General features: G+C 31.9%; 1 protein-coding gene across 4 annotated transcripts in view; it reads left to right on the top strand.

The window, feature by feature from the left end:
• The window catches only part of LOC139512707 (uncharacterized protein DDB_G0287625-like), a 71,811-nt gene extending 53,006 nt beyond the window's left edge, over positions 1 to 18,805 (top strand). For all 4 annotated transcript variants that reach the window (XM_071300565.1, XM_071300568.1, XM_071300564.1 and 1 more), the window contains 6 exons: positions 4,910 to 5,493; positions 6,973 to 7,078; positions 9,884 to 9,975; positions 11,815 to 11,961; positions 13,173 to 13,242; positions 14,866 to 18,805. In XM_071300565.1, coding sequence (XP_071156666.1) covers positions 4,910 to 5,493; positions 6,973 to 7,078; positions 9,884 to 9,975; positions 11,815 to 11,961; positions 13,173 to 13,242; positions 14,866 to 15,053 — 1,187 coding nt within the window. In that variant the 3' untranslated portion in view covers positions 15,054 to 18,805. The remainder of the gene's footprint in view (positions 1 to 4,909; positions 5,494 to 6,972; positions 7,079 to 9,883; positions 9,976 to 11,814; positions 11,962 to 13,172; positions 13,243 to 14,865) is intronic.
• The last annotated feature ends 3,133 nt before the right edge of the window (positions 18,806 to 21,938 follow it).

Genomic DNA, 21,938 nt, shown 5'->3' with positions numbered 1-21,938 from the left:
AGGTAGGGCATGTTACTTTTTAAACAACCTACTATCTGCATTACATTTTACCAATCTAAAGTCAGCTCAATCTGTGGACTCTGAAATATTACCGTGCCTACAGATTATCAGAATTTGCAGAATTTTTATCAATCTCATTTGGATTGGGAGGGGAATAAATCACTTGAAACCTTCCTTAACCTAAAACTCAAATTCTTTAATTAGATATTATTGTCAAAACATTGAATTCTTTCATTATATATTATTTTCAAAACTTTGAATTCTTTCATTATATATTGTCAAAACTTTAAAGGAAGGGGAAAAATACACATTTTAAGAATGAAAGCCTGCTCTAAAATCTGTATTTTTTAGCTCACCTGGCCCGAAGGGCCAAGTGAGCTTTTCCCATCACTTTGCGTCCGGCGTCCGTCGTCGTCCGTCGTCGTCCGTCGTCCGTCGTCGTCCGTCGTCGTTAACTTTTACAAAAATCTTCTCCTCTGAAACTACTGGGCCAAATTAAACCAAACTTGGCCACAATCATCATTGGGGTATCTAGTTTAAAAAATGTGTGGCGTGACCCCGCCAACCAACCAAGATGGCCGCCATGGCTAAAAATAGAACATAGGGGTAAAATGCAGTTTTTGGCTTATAACTCAAAAACCAAAGCATTTAGAGCAAATCTGACATGGGGTAAAATTGTTTATCAGGTCAAGATCTATCTGCCCTGAAATTTTCAGATGAATCAGACAACCCGTTGTTGGGTTGCTGCCCCTGAATATGTAATTTTAAGGAAATTTTGCTGTTTTTGGTTATTATCTTGAATATTATTATAGATAAAGATAAACTGTAAACAGCAATAATGTTCAGCAAAGTAAGATTTACAAATAATTCAACATGACTGAAATGGTCAGTTGACCCCTTTAGGAGTTATTGCCCTTTATAGTAAATTTTTAACCATTTTTCGTAAATCTTAGTAATCTATTACAAAAATCTTCTCCTCTGAAACTACATGGCCAAATTAATCCAAACTTGGCCACAATCATCTTTGGGGTATCTAGTTTAAAAAATGTGTGGCGTGACCCGGCCAACCAACCAAGATGGCCGCCATGGCTAAAAATAGAACATAGGGGTGAAATGTAGATTTTGGCTTATAACTCTGAAACCAAAGCATTTAGAGCAAATCTGACATGGGATATAATTGTTCATCAAGTGAAAATCTATCAGCCCTGAAACTTTCAAATGAATAGGACAACCGGTTATTGGGTTGCTGCCCAGAAATAAGTAATTTGAAGGAAATTTTGCAGATTTTGGTTATTATCTTGAATATTATTATAGAAAGAGATAAACTGTAAACAGCAATAATGTTCAGCAAAGTAAGATCTACAAATAAGTCAACATGACCAAAATTATCAGTTGACCCCTTAAGGAGTTATTGCCTTTTATAGTCAATTGTTAACAACATGTTTTTAGGAAATATTTTCCACTGTAATTACTGGGCCAAGTTCATTATAGAGAGCAATATTTGTAGCAACAAGAATGTTCAGTAAAGAAAGATCTACAAACACATCACCATCACAAAAACACCATTTTGTCATGAATTTATCTGTGTCCATTGGTAATATGCACATAGACCAAGGTGAGCGACACAGGCTCTTGAGAGCCTCTAGTTATATTTATATGTTATGAGTAAATTCTTGTGAGTGTTTTTATATTTCGCAAAGTGTCTTATGTGACTTCCATTAAGTGATAAGATGTTTATAAAGCAAAACAAGAGAATGTAAGACTAATAATATACAAGGATAGTATAATATATGATTGTGACTTTTACTTTGTATACATAACAGTGACATTTGTTATTGGTCCGAGACCACAATTGTCGTCCCTTTATTTTCGTTGTCCACAAATGTAGTCCCTAGTGTGGACAGTGTGTTACTTGCCAATTTTTTGTATACCCCTTCCAAATGTATTTCTCCATGTTTTATGGCTCAAATAGAAAGTCAAGGGGTGAAATGACACTGTCAAATAATTTGAGTCATGCATTTTAAAGTAAAGTAGTGATTTGGTCCAGTCGAAAAAGGTTAGAAATAAGCACTTCGGAAGCTGTCAAAAGATTTCAAGACCCCCTTAACATAAAATTGTCCATATTTTGAGTTAGAGCCAAAGAAGTTTTCTATTATTTTGATATAATTTGTTCCAAGAGTAGTGCAACACACTGTAAAAATTTTATTGAGAAAGCGCAGGTGGGATTTTTTTAATTAACATTTATTGTCTAAAAGAAATGCACTAAGAAATAATTGTGGTCTCGCACCTATTATTGGTTGTCCTGAAAATGTATGAGATATTTGCAACTGGACATTGAGCTAGCACTTATCGATCATCTTATTATTTATGTGATTGATCACAATCAAAATAATTATATTTATGTATCATCTTTCACCTTGTATTGAAAGCTACTTTACTTTGGTAGACTAAATTTTTTGGAAACTAAATGTTATGAGTAAGAAGCTAAACAAGTCTGGTTGTTAGATGAGGGGTCAGCGTTAGGTTATGATTGATGACTATCAACATGTTTCTTATCACAATCATTAATGCAGACAGTTCTGCTGTCAGATGTTTCCATCATGAAACAAACTTAAGCAAACTTGTTTTATTTCTGTTGATATTTGAAGTGGTTTTAAAGTATGTTTAAATTTAAATGATGTGTCCACCGAAAAAATCATTCCAATAGCCAAGGTAACAAGATTTTCACTTTGATTTTGACAATTAAATTCAGTATTTATACAACACATATATCATTGGATATTGCAGGAAATAAAATTGTATTGAATTGATGTTTTATTCAGCTGTGTAATGGCTTTTCAAACACTTAAAATATGTTTACTAATACTTATAAGCTTTATTTACTGTGAAATATTTCACTTCATAGTAAGATTAATACAATCCACCAAATAATCTCATTAAAATGTTAGCTGTAAATTTTGAATAAATGCAAAGCATTATTAAAGTGTTGATACATGCTTTTCACCGCAACCAATTTAATTGCTTAAAATTTGTAGATTATATCAATAGTTTGTATACATGACATTGGTGTATACTTTAAACACCCACTGAATAAAGGTTTATTGAGAAATATGTATTTGCCGCTGATTCATAAAGGGAGATTGAGGCATTCATTTCCAACTATCAAACAATCTGTGTATTTTATCATTACATCAGTTATATGGGTACTAACCTTTGTGGAGGGTAGGTTTTGTAGTGAGGTTTTGGGTACAGAACTGAGACGATTGTTTTGTTTGTAAACCTATTCAATGAATGCGATTCATTCAAAACTTTAACTTGTGTAATGATGACAGCACTTTTAAAAAGACAGTCAAGGGAGATCATTTACAGGTTAAGGATTTTTTTCAAAAGGAAAACTTTGCCAGTTGGAAAAGTTTTTGAAAGGTAGTTAGATTTCAAAGATATCAAAATAAACTTGTTTCTAAATCTACTAGCTAATTTTAGTTTCTATACTGTAAATGTTTGTTGAAATTTATCATTTTAATATTATCAGAAGAGCAAACAAATGTAAACTGAGGATTAAGTTAACCACAAGCTTTTAACACAAAATACATAACATTTAAATCAACCTTTAAGAGGACAGCATAACATTTTAAGAAACATTTCCATATAAATATTTCCATTTTGCATTAAACAAATAAGTTTTGATATTACTTATAATAGAATATAATTTGAGGATCTGAGAAGGGTTTTACGATCAAACAAATCCATGCCATGTCATGCCTGACCAAAGTATTTTATCTGGTCTAAATGGGAGAACTGCTCAATTTCAATTCTGGACTGTTTATATAAAGAACACTTTAAACAGGAGTTTAGTTCAATTTCTTTTGTTACTTCACAATAAAATGTAGACAAGAACCTACTTGAGTGAATACAAACAGGAAACTGTGAACTCTGATGTTATTGTCAGCTGACATGCAAAATTAATAAAAACAATCATATACCCTACAGTTATTGCACATTTTCAGCGCAAAACATTTGACACATTTTCCCCTGCAGTGACATATTGCATTGCATTTCTAATTTGACCCGTATGATAAGGTCAAACTGCCTGAAGATAGATCATTATTACTCATACCAGATGGTAGCTTGTACATGATGTAAGGTAATGGTTTACTTTCACTTTGTACATGACAAAGTTGTACTTTCATTGATGATCAGAATGAAAGGTTTGTACCTTATTTCTTATGAAGAAAAGTTTATAGACTATAATAACTGCCCTCTGGTCATTGTTCCAATCTAGATATTTCTTTTTATTAAGTTTTTTATAATGTTATTTTCAAATCCTCCAGGGTCTGTTACATTGACAATACTTTCATAGATGAAAATGGGTGTAAATTCTAATATGCAGACTGACATTAGTAAATGAGATGTCTTCCTAATATTCAGTGACATTTGTACCTATCATGTAAATTAATTTACCATGAATGAGTGACAAGGGTGGCCTGTCATATGATATCTATTGTTACAATGTATCACCTGATTAGATTGTCACTGGTATGTGTTGAATTTTAATACTTCAAAATTGAAAGTGTGAGTTTAAAAAAGGCAGACTTTTTATGATTGAGATTTAAACACGTATGTATTGATTTCATGGTTTCAGCAGGTATTTGTGCTGCCTCATCATTTTTTTCTCCTGGAAAGTGTTTTTTTTTATTACAGTTTTCAATGTCAGCTTGTATTGCAAGACAAGTTTTGATTTGATTGACATGAAAAGTCTTATATGTATGAGTAATTTATAAAATGTAGACCTGTGGTTTATTAATGGATTAAAAAATGACAAACTTGTGGTAATAAATGCTCCTTTATTCAACTTTTATCTTCAATATTATTAAACAAAAATGTTATTGTAGATGTATTTTTATTTCAGGCAGTGACCCATCAATTCTGAGTGAAGAGAGTAGGGACGTGACTACACCCAGTAAAGTTGTGTTCAGTAGTACACAGGACAACCTAAAAGACAAGTCTAATGACAGTAAAGTATTAAACAGTCATAAGAAAGATCATTCATTATCAGATTCTTCATTAAATCCAGTTGTTACGCCGCTTAGTCACAATGTGGAATATACTGAGATGCCAAAGTTGGCCGATAGTGCTGAAATAGTGTTACCTGATAATTCAAAAACACCATCATATCTTAAACTTAGTTGTTCAGTGAGTGGATACGGTCGTTACAGTCAATACAGTGCATATAAATCTAAAAAGGACACAAGATCACCGTATTCTAGTTCCTCATCTTTAGGTTCAAATCCTATGTCTCCGGAGATGGCTAAGGTTATGTCTCCTGTTCAACGGACAAGTATTAGTAGTAATTCAGAATTTGGATTAATACGTCCTCAACCTCTAGTGTATAATAGAGCCAATAGAAATGTAACAAACAGTGTAAATTCTAGTTTAATAAATGGACATTCTGTGTTGGATGGTACACAATACCCGACAGGAGACCCTAAGTTGGTAAGTATAATTATTTATGGTGGACATTTTGAGAAAGTCTTTATTTGTAAATTTAGTTTCATCACCTTCATTAATTTGACCTGGGTATATTTTTATTCAAAATAGTATAGATACAATTTTTAATAATCATGATAAAAGACTTTAAAAACTGCTTTAAGGTACTTATATATCATTATGAACACAATTGAGTTATAATGTATAAATAGATATAAAACAGATAAGTGTTTGACTGCAGGCAGTTATACAAGTACTCAAGATGTTCTTACCATCTGTTGTATTGGATTTGATCTCTAATCAATCAAAAAAAAAAAACAAATGGTTTTTAAGTACCGAAATAAAACATATCCTGCATAAAGAATCCAGAAATAACTCAAACAATTTCTCCTTTTTAAAGTACTGAAAGTTTTGTTCATTAAGTTCAATTGATGGAATATATAATGTCCAGATAAAAAATGGATACTCTTTAAGACCAACAAATTTGAAATTTCATAGTATAAAAATCTTGCAGACATGACTGCATTTTTCCATTTTGGTGACAGTCACGTTCATACATTTGAATACTGATACAAATTTGTATTCATAGTGTATGCCAGATTACGGTTTCCAGCTACATACCCTGAATTTGTGCTAATATAAATACCTTTCTTGCATTTTTATGCACCATTTATGGGCATTATGTTCATCCGCCTGTCCGTTCGTCTGTCCAGCTTCAGGTTAAAGATTTTGGTTGAGATAGTTTTTGATGAAGTTGAAGTTCAATCAACTTGAAACTTAGTACACATGTTCCTTATGGTATGATCTTTCTAATTTTAATGCCAAATAAGAGATTTTCTCCCATTTTCACGGTCCATTGAACATAGAAAATGAAAGTGCGGATGGGGTAGGCACACATTCTTGTTTATTGCTATAATTTTTAGATATGTACTTTGAAATAAACCAGATGAACCATCCTTACCTAGCTACCTTAATTATATTTGAATGAGACAACATACAAATGTCACAGTCATATAGTTTTTGCCCTAATTGTAATATATACAACTATACATGCATTGTACATATCACCTTTCTTTGTTAGTAAGATATTTGTTTGTCAAGAAATGACCCCAAAGATATACAAAGACATACACATGATGCACAAGGAACTTCTTTGTAGCATGATTCAATTAACAAAATGATTAAAGATTTAGGTTACCTCCCAAGACAAACAATGTGTTTGGTCATACTGTAACGGATTGTTACATGAACATTAAACTATGATGTGAAAACTCATTAATATAATACATGTATGGTCATAATTGACAAATTAAAAACAAGATTAGCCAAAATAACTACTTAGACACCACCTGAAATTGAATTTAATTAACGCATTCTACCAGTTCTCGTACCAAAAAATCAGATCATTTGAATTTGAATTCAGACCATGACCCAAACCAAATACTGTCCAAGCATTGTACTTACGAGATTTTGTATGTTTTTCAGGACGGAGAATACTATTTAAATGTAACAAAGACAGAAGCTGTTCATCTTGTATCACTGTGTCGGCAAATAGAGACTGATTTATACTGCCAAGATATCCCTGAAGATGGTATGTAATATAGGAGAAATATTGAATATATTTTATACTTCAGATTATCAGGAGATAATTGTCTTCCATCTTTGGTTATGTTGGTAGATGCTGCAAATCCCATGTTTTGCTATTGGAAACTTAACAAAACTATTAACATTGTACAACTATTCAAACTTGTAACTTGGTAGTAATTATATACTGCATATCTGGAATGAATGAGGGACAAACAGACTAAACAATTTACAAAAAAAATGTTCTAACTACAATAACATAACATCTAACCCTGATTTAACTGATTTTACTGTGACATACTGGGGAGGTGTACATTTTATGTCTATTTTGTCTTGTGTAGAAGTCTTGATTACTGACAGGAAGGAGGCTTGTGCTTAATTATACGTGTATGACCACCCAGAAGGAAAATAAGGAATACTTTTCAAAGCAGCCAGTTCAGAAATAAAAAATTTAATTTTGTCATGTCAAACAGGTTTCTATCTTCTTAATTTACACAAAGATGTCATTATGTATAATTGTATATCCTGCATTTGTCATGCTTTTCCATAAAAAACATCAAGTTAAATTGCTGAAATTCCCCTTCTAAATTGTTGAAATCAATTCTTTTGCAATATATTCGTAAGATATTTGTGTATATAAGATGCATCAATCTGCCTAACCCCCTCATGGGTGTATCTAATACATTGTACTTAATATACCTAATAGTAGATTCCTTGGAGAGTCATATTGATTTTTTTTTTAACTTCATGTTTGAAATTACATTGTTTTTGTCCTAATCATTGCTAATCAATTACTGTAGCATTCCAATAGCATTTGTTTGGTCCTAATTGATTTCAGTGAGTAGTTGCTCCAATGATCAGATCCTGGGGGATCAAGCATAATTTGGTACAATATTCAATTCATTAGATAAAAACAAAGTTAGGTTACAGTTGAGAGAATGCATGTTGATTTATCATAATATAATTTAAACAATCCACACATTTTCTGCTGGTTGCCTTTCTATTGATCTGTTTTCTATGATCATGATGATGTTGTTTAACATGTTGAGTTCAATATTGATTGTTGATTTCACTGTTAGTAGAATAAAAAGGTCAAGGTCAATCAAGGGAAAAGGGGTCACTGGGTAAAAAAAAGAGGAATAAGACCCTTTGTAAAATGCAACTCGCTAAAAATCTTTTTTTTATAAGAAATCTCCATCAAGATTTAATAATAACTGCATCAGTATAATTATTAACATACAATGTAGATAAGATAAATTACTGCAGAAATTCCTATTACATGTATATATTTTTAGAGGATGAAATATTTGCAAGGTTTATTAATAGTAGAATTTTTAGGAAATAGACCTAGGTGATACCTTAAAACACAGATCAGATATCAGATAATGGTATTGGTTAAAACTTGGTAACACAAAAATCAGGAAGGCATAGATGCCAACCATTACGATTTTTCCGTAGTTTTTCCGATTTTGCGATAAAAACTACGCTATTACGGTCAAAGTCGAATAGTTACGGATTCCCAATCATCGACGTTCAATTTTGTAAAACGCGGATTTTTATCATTACTTTTCCGTCCTGGTCCAGTATTTAGGAAACGCCAATGTAATGCTTCCGGTTTCTCGGGAGTTATCAACCTATTGTTGGGTAACTAACTGACTTCCGAAGAGGCAAACTTGCATTTTATTAAGTAGCTTTCCCCCTTTCTCTACTTCTCCTTGACAAAACAAAAATGTTTGAGTCGAGAACATCTGAACAATCAATGAATGGAATACATACTACAGACAACATGTTAAATGACAAATTTTAGTGTACATCACTTTGCAACCACTCGTCAGTAATTTTTATTGGTAAATGCACATTTATGAATGATTACTGAAAACTTTTCAAAAATACGGAAAATTTGATAGTTTGTTACTGATTGTGTCAAAAGGGGGTTGGCATCTATGGGAAGGCTTTATGGGTTCTTCATTCAGGAATTTGATTAAAGCGATTTTACATACCTTGTGAACCTAGATTTTTGTTGTGATATTAAATATAAGTTTCAAGCAATATGTCAATATGAATAAGAACCGTCATTCAATCTTTTTTGGGACTATTAAATGGAAGTACAACATCTGTTGATTCCACTAGTGTAAAGACCATGAAGACAGCACTATTTCCATATGCCTAGTTGTTGGAGATTTGCAGTTTACACTTCCTTCACTTAGTATCATACTTTGGAGATTTATTTACTGTGGGTTAAATTTAGTATTGCTTTACTTGTGTCTTTTCATTTGTCATTTACAGTACTATTAGTCCTGTTCTTTAGATTGCACTGTTTTATGTGTTCTTGTTTAGCTGTAATACATGGTAATATTTTGGTTTCTGTTGCTTAGCTGTAATACATGGTAATATTTTGGTTCCAAGTCAGGAAACCATCCAATAGTTCAAAATATAGATGTATATAGCTTTAATACTATGTGGTATGGGTTTTACTTATTTCTATTTAGTGTATACAGTGACCTATATTTGTTTACATCCTATTCATTTTGTCTCTGGTGGATAGTTGTCTCATTGGAAAACATACCACTGGCACAGTACAGCACCTTGTTTTTACATGATATATATTATATGACATGTATGATACATATTATTTTTGATTGAAAACCCAAGTGGTCACCTGAAATGGCTTTATGTCCGTTTTTGAGGGCTGTTGTCATATTGACATATTCCCACGATTTTTGTTTTTTTTTAAATTTCCTTTAAATGCGAAGTAACTACCGGTATAACTAAATATAAAACTTGATAATACTCAGAGTGTTTTGTTTTTCAGCAAGTGGAAAAATACGGGCAGCAGTTGGAAAAGCCAATTTACTGGTCAACCAAAAATTTAAACAGTTTGAAGAGTTATGTTATGAACATATGGTAAGATTTTATTGGATCATTTTACCCATTATAAGCTCATTCTCAGACTTTATAAGACAGTCATACATATATTATAAAGGCTCTCAATTACAGCCATACAGTCAAAACATGCAAATATACATCAATCTATAAACAAAAAAAATATTGAAAATAGAATGCATTAACAATAACTGTTATTTTTCACATGAAAACGTAAGATTGTCTGAATGAGAGTGGGTTTTAATACAAGCAAGGCAGTTGCATGTAGTATGCCACTAAGCCTAAGGCAGAACTTTGAATAGTTATTTTATCCTTTTTGAGCTCACCTGGCCCGAAGGGCCAAGTGAGCTTTTCCGATCACTTGGCGTCCGTCGTCTGTCGTCCGTCGTCCGTCGTCCGTGGTTAACTTTTACAAAAATCTTCTTCTCTGAAACTACTGAGCCAAATTGAACCAAACTTGGCCACAATCATCATTGGGGTATCTAGTTTTAAAAATGTGTCCAGTGACCCAGCCATCCAACCAAGATGGCCTCCATGGCTAAAAATAGAACATAGGGGTAAAATGCAGTTTTTGGCTTATAACTCAAAAACCAAAGCATTTAGAGCAAATCTGACATGTTGTTAAATTGTTAATCGGGTCAAGATCTATCTGCCCTAAAATTTTCAGATAAATCGGACAACCCATTTTTGGGTTGCTGCCCCTGAATTGGTAATTTTAAGGAAATTTTGCTGTTTTTGGTTATTATCTTGAATATTATTATAGATAGAGATGAACTGTAAACTGCAATAATGTTCAGCAAAGTAAGGTTTACAAATAAGTCAAATGACTGAAATGGTGACCCCTTTAGGAGTTATTGCCCTTAATAGTCAATTTTTAACCATTTTTCGTAAATCTTAGTAATCTTTTACAAAAATCTTCTCCTCTGAAACTACTTTGCCAAATTAATCCAAACTTGGCCACAATCATCTTTGGGGTATCTAGTTTAAAAAATGTGTCTGTTGACCCGGCCATCCATCCAATATAGCCTCCATGGCTAAAAATAGAACATAGGGGTAAAATGCAGTTTTTGGCTTATAACTCAAAAACCAAAGCATTTAGAGCAAATCTGACATGTGGTAAAATTGTTTATCAGGTCAAGATGTATCTGCCCTGAAATTTTCAGATGAATCGGACAATCCGTTGTTGGGTTGCTGCCCCTGAATTGGTAATTTTAAGGAAATTTTGCTGTTTTTGGTTATTATCTTGAATATTATTATAGATAGAGATAAACTGTAAACAGCAATAATGTTCAGCAAAGTAAGATTTACAAATAAGTCAACATGATTTATTGTCCTTTATAGTCAATTTTTAACAATTTTCATAAAATTTGTAAATTTTTACTAACATTTTCCACTGAAACTAATGGGCCAAGTTCATTATAGATAGAGATAATTGTAAGCAGCAAGAATGTTCAGTAAAGTAAGATTTACAAACACATCACCATCACCAAAACACAATTTTGTCATGAATCCATCTGCTTCCTTTGTTTAATATTCACATAGACCAAGGTGAGCGACACAGGCTCTTTAGAGCCTCTAGTTTTTTAAATTAATATGAAACAAGAAGCACAAGAAACACAAGCTCTTTTTTTATAACAAGAACTTAATGCCTTTATAATTTGGAGAATTTTTTTAACAGCAATGTGGGAAATGACATTTAATGAAAACCATAGTAAACATTAGTCATTACAATTGTCCTAAAATTGTGCTGATAAAAAAAAAAACATATGTTTTACCAAAACATATGCATGTGCTTCTGTATTATAAATCAATATATATACATCCATGAGTATTTGTTGTATGGTACTTCTTTACTTTCAGAACCCAACTGTAGATGGTAAATTGTTGAAATGGGAAGACCTGCAGGGATTCTGGGAGATGATCAAAATACAAGTAGATAATGTGGAGGAAATGTTCACAGAATTAGAGTTAATACGACAGAATGGATGGAAAGAACTTTGTATGCATGTAAGTGTTATTACTAATATGGAAACCATAGGCTTTATTATTACACTTCATCTCTACTAGCTTAATCAACTTGTTTGTTCCTTTGTTTGTCTGTTCATTGGATCAACAATATTTTCAACCACACATTTCTCAAGTACTTCAAGAACTACTGAATATATGGACATATAATTGGTCAGCAGCTCAACATTAGAGACTTAGATTGAAGATTGTCCATATGTATATTCCGAAATTGGTTTTCATTCTCTAACATACAAAATATCAAAATAAGGAGATGTGGTATGATTGCCAATGAGACAACTATCCATCAAAGTTCAAATAAAGTGGTGTTAGCATTATAGGCAACCTTATGGTTTCAACAATGAGAAAAACCCATACTGTATGGTTGACAATGCTTATTACCACAAAATGCAGATCAAGCATTGCCAAGTTGGAATTTGGATGGCGTTGCTTTTACTGTTCTTGAGATATGCCCCTTTATAAAGTTATATGCAAGCAGGGGCTTCAACTGTTTTCCATGCACACATTCTCAATTATTTTATCAAGATTGATCATTGAATAAATTGAAACTAGATTTGGTAGGTGAAAGAAGGAAGATTTCATATCAGCAAATAAATAAATTAAAATTCAAATATTTATAAAAAGTTTGCATTAGATACTATATTAAGTATTCCATTATGTTATTTCATATATAGTTTGGATTAATACTATAATCATGTAATCCAACTTGTTTATCTGACTTTGGCGAAAGAAAAAATATAAACATGAAACATTAGATCTTCTACTATATTAATTACATTTAACAAAGTAAAAAAAAGAGTGCACAAATATGCCTAGAATGATTAAACACACAAAAAGTATCTGAAAATAATTACAGAATTCTCATCTGAAAAAAAGATTCAAGTGCTGAAATGATTTTGACATAACTTTTGTGAAAATCTAAAAATCTTTGAAGTGACCTAGCTCCTTGACTAAGTTAATTAGACAGACTGCAGCAGTATGTTTCATTTAAAACTTTTACATGATTAAATAATGATTTTTATGAGTTGGTACTGGCAGACTTAGTGGTATCATAGTTATTGAACAATCATGTTTAAGGTATGAAATTCAATGCAAGATAATGTCCTTATGTCTGTAGTGTATAGATAGCTGTCACCTTGGTTATCATACCATATCTCCTTGTTTATATATTTATTCTATACTTATTTTTTCAGTCTAGAGAAAGCTCTATCAGTTCTAGTCCAAAATCAGTTAGTAATGCCAGTACACCGGCAGGTACACCCGGTAAGTCTTACCTCTTTATCCAATAATTTAAATAGATAACAGTACACCAAATGTAACACTTGAAATTTTAACAAATTTTAACAATATGGGTTCACTACCTGGTACACCCATTAAGTCTCCGTTTTACCTGATGAGAAATCTTAAGTAATGCCAATTAACTAGCTTTGACACTTCTTCCGTTTTATTTCTTTGTAATGAGAAATTTAAGCTATAAAAACCGGTACCCCATTTTAAAAGTCTGACTCTTTATATCATTGTTAATTCAAAAATGCCAGAATACCAGCATGACTGGCAAGTAATTCCTGATTATCAGCAGGCTTACGAATAAAGTCTTAAAAGGAGTAGGTCCGGTAAGGACCGATTTTGGCCTCAAATTTCAGGTTCATCTGACGAAAGATTTTGACCACTTTTTAAACACTTAAGTGTCTATTTTATTTGAATTAATTAGTTTATGTGAAAGATTTTAACAGATTTAGTCATTAAAAACGATCCGATTCAAGCTCAAATATGGAAAATCTACCTAATATGCCGAAAAATGTCACTTTTCAGATGGTTTTTGGTAAAAATGAAAGTGGCCGCATCCGTGTTCATCCTCAACCTTTATATATGTTATGTATTATCATAAAATACAACTTACATTTCAATATTAAGGATGAACACGAATGCGGCCACTTTCGTTTTGCACGAAAACCGTCTAAAATTTAACTAAAATGCTAGTATTATGAGGATTTTAGTAATTTAGCATGACTTAATGGTGCCAGTACCAGATATATGTGCATTGTATTGTCAAAAACAGCCCATATTTATGTAGCAGAAGCATTCTACTGTCTAATAAATAACTAAAGGATTACATTTTAACAATTTTGTAAAACTGCTATATTTTGGGGCCAAAAAGGGGTCTTACTGAACCTACTCCTTTGTGTTGGTTAATTTTAACTGAGCTCAAATTAGTTTGAATGTTTTCCTATTACATATAGTTAAAAAAAAGAGAAATAAATGAAATTGAGTTAGTTAAGTAAAACAGATTCTTTCCATCAATAGTATCTATGATACTGTTTACATGGGATTCATTAATTTTCATTGATACCAATTTTCATGGATTGAGTAAAAATTGAAATTTGTAGTTATTTGAATTCTTGATTATGCTAAATTCTGCATACAAGCATTTGAAAATTTGTACCTTGTTGAACATTTAAATTTGTGGTTAATCTACATTCATGAAATCAACGAAAATTGGCATTCCAGGAATAAAACTAAATCAACAGTAATCTGATGACATGATAAAGCATATCCCTTTAGAGATTGTTACACCAATAACACATATGATTTGTGTTAGAAATTTTGCACAAATATGAACCATCTTCATATATTAAAGTTGAATTACATAGCATCAAAAGATCTGTAAATAAATTTTTATTCAGAAAAAAAACAACCAAAAATCTGAATTATCTTTTATATATATTTCTAAGTGAGCATCACATACAATTTTTTTATTTTTTTATTGCTAGACTAAGTGGAGATAATCCATATTGAAAATAGTTCAAGAGTGAGGTGTAAGGGAGATCAACACTGTATTTCTCAATTTTGTCAAAATAATATATGTTAACTGTTTTGTACATTTAGGTTCTAGAAGACGAGTATCAAAAACAAAAGAAACACCAGAATCATCACCAGAAAGAACAGAGCGATTGAAACTTGCCAAAGCTCGTGACGATGCTAGAAAAAAAATGATGGCAGAAAAACGCGCTGCAATGAAGAAAAAGCAACAAAACAATTCAGATGATGTTGAAATATATATAGCAGACAAGTGAATCTATTACATTAGTGCTAATAACATATTTATATGAATTGTTTTAACTACACAAGAAATTCAAAGTTGTGATATTTTTCAGCGATTGCTGTTTGTGCATTTATTTAATTGTTTATTTTTTATGTATCATTCTAGACCAGTATCTGCCATGGATCTTAGCCTTGTCATAAATTTGTTTATTTTTGGTTTTTTAATTGTAAACAATTCTTTAAAAATTATTTCAAAGCATTAATGATGTTTACTAACAAAATGATGTACAGAAATAATTTTTACCAGTAAAGAAAATTATTTTGTTTAGACCAGCTTCATTTTAATTACAGACAAGGTTATGAAATAGTGTTTTTGTTTAATGATACCAAACTAACATGTTTAGACAGAAAGATTTTCATTTCAATTCATTTTAACTCATTGTTGTGCCTTTTCATCTTCTTTTAGATTCATTTTAAATTATTCCATTTTTATGAGTACAATATGAAATATTGAATTTTATGGGAAAATAAAAGTTCCATTTTAGTTTCTGTAATTTTATTTGTTGTGTTAAGATGGATTGAAAAGAATGATGATTAGTAATTGTTTTGAGAACTAGTCAAAGCTATTTTGCTTTCTAATGCTTTATCAGTTAATACCTCATGCTATTGAGCTTAATCAACATTATTGTTCTGTTTTAAATGGATTTCATAGCCATTATTCTGTTATTACATACCATTCTAAATAAGATACCAATCTGCTGCATTCCAGATTTTATTCTGATGTTCATTTTCAATTTTTGAATATATAGATTTGGGATCAAATGTTCTTGTCACATTCACATGTAATTACTTCATTTCTGAAAATGAATACATATATATATCAATAATTATCTGTATTTGTCATATGTCATCATATTTTATATACTAGAAACAGACCCTTTTCCCCCTTATTCCTAACGGAGTATGAACACTACTAACATGTCTTCTCCTGAAATCAAATGTTCGGTATGTAAGGAATAGGGGAAAAGTGGTCAAATTGTTTTTGGTGAATTATTTTATAAGAAAATAAAAAACAAAACAGGTACAACTATCCTTTTCATTCCAGAGTAAATTATTGGGCTGTCTCCCTATTGCTCTTATTTTGCAACTTTCGCTGAAAAGGATTGTGTTACGAATGAATCTGTCTAATAAATCCTGCAATAAAATGACAAAAATGCCATGATAACTAACCCTCATAAAAATGAAAGGAAAAGTAAATCAGCTGGATGAAATTCATGCTTTTTGCTTTGTACCTAATAAATCATTTAGCAGGTGTGGTGTGGGAACCATTTTTATTTCAAGCTTACCATATTTTGGAGTAGTATATTATATTTTACTTGATAAAGACTAAATTAGCCCAGTTGTTATAATCCAGAACTGAAAAAATACATTATTCAAGGGAGCAAATGTTCATAGAAAAAGATGAATGAATTTTCATTAATACAGCCAACAAATTTATTTACATAGGAACATCTGTTTAATAGCCTTATTGGTTTGTGTGATTAAAATAACTAGCCAAAATTGAAATTTTGTAGATTTGATCATTTTACAAATAATTATCGAGTTCAGCAACTTGAAACATTGTTTTGGAGAAACCTTTTGAATAAACTTGGACCTTAATTTGTAACATTCATTTGAAATACATAAGTGGTGCCATATGACTTTATCAGCTAGTAATATTAACGAACTGCTGAGGTGGCTTAAAATAGGAATGTGACTTGTGAAATCTTCAGCTCAAAAGTTGAATTTTCTGAAATGTTTACATTGTTAATCGATAAGGCTTTTAATTTTTTAAGAAATGTAAGTTTTTAAAAGTGTTATGTTTTAAGTTGTCTCATTTATTGAATGGTCTTTCTAAGCAGTGATATTAATGTGTGATTATTATGTCAAACCAAATGTTGTTGATGTTGTTACCATTGTGCCAGTATATATATCCTACACAAAATAATATGTCTTGATGTGCATTTGTTAACATATTTTTACACAAGAGGCTGAATAATATTGAATTACTTTTACAGTTTAATTACACAAGTAAGGCTAAATGGAGTATTTCAATTTAATTTATGTTTGATTTGTATGTCCAAAATCACGGAAACAAAAATGATTAAAAGCTTGCATTTATTTCGAAGAAAAAAGAAGCGAAACTTATTATTACTATTGATGTTTTATGCCTAGAACAAGACATATTTGGTCCTAAAATGAAATAAAAATTAATATCTGTTTCAGATAAAAACTATTCTTTTGTTTTCCTTTTTTGAAAGTAGAAAAAAAAACACTTTTGTAGAATAGCTGTTTGGGTCGAAATATGGTAAAACATTAAAGGAATTATAGGACATTGAAATATAATACAAAACACTTGAAAAAAAATTACACATTTTGGTCATATGAAATGGTAAAAAAATATCTTTGCTGCTTTTTGTTGTGCTGATGGAGTTTATATTTCAGTATTTTAATGTCTGTTTCACCATTTAGACATCTTGTTATAAACCTTTAAAATCTCACAGTTGAAACAAACTTCATAAACTAGTGGAACATTGGTGAACAACAATAATAATTTTTTTTCATTTATTTTAAGTGGCGAAATGGGACCAAAATGAAAAATATTCCTTTTGTCACCTTCAGACCCTCCTTGTATTTTTTCAATATTTTCTAAATCCTGTATTTCTATTGATTATTTATGCTGTTAAAATGAATCTCATCCATGCTCATTGTATCATAACTTAATTTATTCGTCAAAAATATGATCTTGCATTATTGTTGCAATATTTTTCATTGACTTTTTGTGTTTATTTAGTCGTAATGCATGCTACATTATACATGTTTTTGGAGCTAATGCTTGATACATAGCATGTAAGTTATAAGCCTTACCAATTGATTTGGTTGTTTGATATAAGAAGTTTTATTCAATGTTTAGGAAATCTGTTTTTCCTTGAAGAATTATTAGTTCACTTATTGTTTGAACATGGATTATCATTGGTCTACCACCTGACACAATTTCGGGGATACTAGAACATACCATTTAAAAACAACCTTTTTAATTTGTAAAAGTGATACTAGTTCTTTCCTTGGGCTGAAAATAATTTTGAAAAGTTATATTTGGCATGGATTCAAATCTAGATAAAGTATGTTAGCTTTTGGTTGAAAAATAAGAGTTGTATCATTTAGTTTGATTAACACACTGCCCTCTTCTTAATTTGATCGGCTTATACTTTTTGATTGTACATTTGTTTTCAAAGTTTGAAGTGAACAAAATTTCAATTTTGTTTTCTCATGATTTTATACACTCTGAGAAATAAAGATAATCTGCCATAGTCCGCAAGTTAAAATAGTTTATTATGTGCCAATCAAACTTGCTTTCCTTCAAATTAAGCAGGTTCACTGAGTGGATACAGTACTTTTTAAGTTGTTGACCTGCAAGTTCTTGTACAAAATGTGTTTTTCATGGGTAGGTTAAATCATCCTTATTTAGACCCCTGACACATTATTCATAACTGGGTAAATATAGAACTATAATGACCTTTTCATATATATATGAAACAAAGTGTTCCCACATACCATTAGGACATAATTCAACCTTTGTATGTACAGTGTGAATATTTCGTACAGTGTACAACCATACCAACTTGTTAAATCATATCTTGTACATCGTAAGTGTATGGATATTCTGTTATGATATAAATTTCATAGAATGTGAAAAAAACTATAATGTGCCTGTTAAAAGAACAAAATAAAAGGTGCTAAACTACTTCTGTCTTTTCATTAATATGAGTATGATTTTCTGATCTTGCAAATTGACAAGATTTGATGGCTTATTTAGTTTTCTGGTACATGTACAGTAAAGATGGTCTATTTGGCATACATTTTATAAATGATATGATCTGTTGAATGTGAAAGGAAAGATTAGTTAGTCATATAAGAACAAGAAACATAGTGTATACTGTAAATTCAGAAATTATTGCGAGGTTTTTATTATTGCGAAAAAATGCAACGTCTTGTAAACGCAATAATTTAAACTCGCATTTTGAAATATTTTATATGAATTAAACAGGATTTTTTTCAAAATTGTAAAAATTATAATCGCATTTAAGTATAAAATGACAAAATCGCAATAATAAATGCACGCAATAATTTCTGAATTTACAGTATATAAAAAAAAAGATGTGGTATGATGCCAATGAGATAAATCTCCATAAGAGACCAAAGGACACAGAAATTAGCAACTATAGGTTACTGTATGGCCTTCAACAATGAGCAAAGCCCATACCTCATAGTCTGCTATATATATAGTATAATATAAACATGCACTTGTCTTGTCAATAAGTAGGTGTCTGTTCAATATGGTAAGCCCTGAATTGCCCTTTAAATGTACATTATTATTATGCCCCATTTATGGGCATTATGTTTTCTGGTTTGTGTGTCTGTTCAACCCTTCGTCCGTTCGTCTGTCGTTTCATCCGTTCCTCTGTTTGTTCGTCCGTCCATCTGTCCTGCTTCAGGTTAAAGTTTTTGGTCGAGGTAGTTAAGTCTCCCAAACAAAGTTTGGAGACTTATTGTTTTTGGTCAGTTCTTATTATTTTTATTATTATGTCACCCGATCGACAATGTCGGGTGACATATTGCTTTTCCTCTGTTTCTTTTTCTGTATTATTATTATTATTATACTTCCACCTAATTTTGTCCGCCCGCTTTCTCAGAGCCAAAAGTACCAATCCAAATGACGTTGCACTATAACAAGGAACCCTGACTCCCCAGAGTCTGTGCAACTTTGGAACTAAAAAATGGCTGCCATCACCATGGAAACGGAAAAATGGTGAAAAAATATAATTTTGGAGTTCCTTGAATTATTTGAGAATGGTTAAGCTTAAAATCTTTAGATTTTAATACAATGTAGGTGCCCACTATATACTGGTTTTGGATGATTTTGGCACATTTTGGAGCTGCTATGTTGCCATGGAAACTACACCAAAAATTTCAAAAATATGGAAATGCTCCAATTTTTTGGAAACTTTAGCATAACGATGAGCAACTTTGGTAGATGTGGAATTTGGCGTTGGAATTTCCAAAATGTCTGCCGTTTCCATGGAAACAATGCAAAAAGGTCAAAATGCTCCAAAAACTTCCGGGTTTGGTGAATAACTTTGGTATGCTTGAACTTAAAATCTTCAAATTTTTATGCAATATAGTTGTCCACTATATACAGGTTTTGAATGATTTTGATAATCATTGGAACTACTATGTTACCATGGATACAGGAGCAAAAATTTCAGAATGCTTCAAAATTGATGAAACTTGATATGATTGTTAACTGTCAAGTCTAGATATGACTTTTGAAGTTGGAATTTCCAAAATGGCCACGGTTGCCATGGAAACTGCAAAAATGTCAAAAATTCTCAAAATGGGTTTAACTTAATGAAATTTGATATTATTGGTAACTGACAAGTTAAGATGAGACTTTTGACTTTGAAATTTTCAAAATGGCTGCCGTTGCCATGGAAACGGTATAAATGTGAAATACTTTAAAATGCTCTGAATATACTGAAAATTTACAAAAAGATGAATAGCCATGCATATTTTTGCATTTACTGTTAAACAAGTTTGAAATGGCTGCCGCTTAGTGGCAATAGGGGGAAGGGTGACATCCGCTATTGCTTGCAATGGCAATTCTAGTTCTTCTTCCTCTTCCTCTTCCTCTTCCGCCACTTTAAAAAATGAACTTGTCCGCAGCGTTTCTCCAAAACCGCTTGTCAGATTGACTTAGGATTTCGTAAAATGGTAGACTAATATGTCTAGGTGAGCCATCAATCTTTCGTTTGTGCATTGGGGTCTATTAAGGGCTATTTTGGGGGGTAGAAAGAAGGGAGGGTTTTACTATAGAACCCTATGGGATTTTATTTTCTAAAAATTTCAAATGAATATAACTTGAAAACTGTAAGTGGTAGATACATGCAGTCTTCAGAAATGATTATAGGACAATAAAACAAATCACATGAAATATAGGGGGAGTCCCTGGGAGTTCATCCCCACCCCCTTCAATTTGAGAATATGCTTATATCTTTGTAACCGATCCAGATCCCCCACCCCTAAACCATATATATTCCTGATTGGGACAATAAAACAAATCAAATGCAATTAAAGGGAGGTCCCCGGGGGTCATCCCCACCCCGTTCAATTTCATAATGTGCTATTATCTTGTAAATGGTCCAGATCCCCACCCCTAAACCATATATATTCTTGTAGGGGACAATAAAACAAATGAAATGAAGTTAAAGGGAAGTCCCTGGGGGGTCACCCCACCCCCTCTTGTTTGAAAACTTGTAAACGGTCAACATCCCCACCCCTAAACCATATATATTCTTGTAGGGGACAATAAAACAAATGAAATGAAATAAGAGGGAAGTCCCTAGGGGTCACCCCACCCCCTCTTGTTTGAAAACTTGTAAACGGTCAACATCCCCACCCCTAAACCATACATATTCTTGTATGGGACAATAAAACAAATCACATGAAATTAAATGGAAGTTCCTGGGGGTCACCCCCACCCCGTTCAATTTGAGAATGTACTATTATCTTTTAAGCGGTCCAGATCTCCACCCCTAAACCATATATATTCTTGTAGGGGACAATAAAACAAATGAAATGAAATAAAAGGGAAGTCTGGAGGGGGTCACCCCACCCCCTCTTGTTTGAAAACTTGTGAACGGTCAACATCCCCACCCCTAAACCATATATATTCTTGTAGGGGACAATAAAACAAATGAAATGAAATTAAAGGGAAGTTCCTGGGGGTCGCCCCACCCTGTTCAATTTGAGAATGTGCTATTATCTTGTAAACGGTCCAGATCCCCACCCTAAAACCATATATATTCTTGTAGGGGACA

The sequence above is a fragment of the Mytilus edulis genome, chromosome 2, assembly GCF_963676685.1.
Source record: "Mytilus edulis chromosome 2, xbMytEdul2.2, whole genome shotgun sequence".
Taxonomy (NCBI): Eukaryota; Metazoa; Mollusca; class Bivalvia; order Mytilida; family Mytilidae; genus Mytilus; species Mytilus edulis.
The sequence above is the reverse complement of the archived record's forward strand: the minus strand, read 5'-3'. Positions and strand labels throughout refer to the sequence as shown.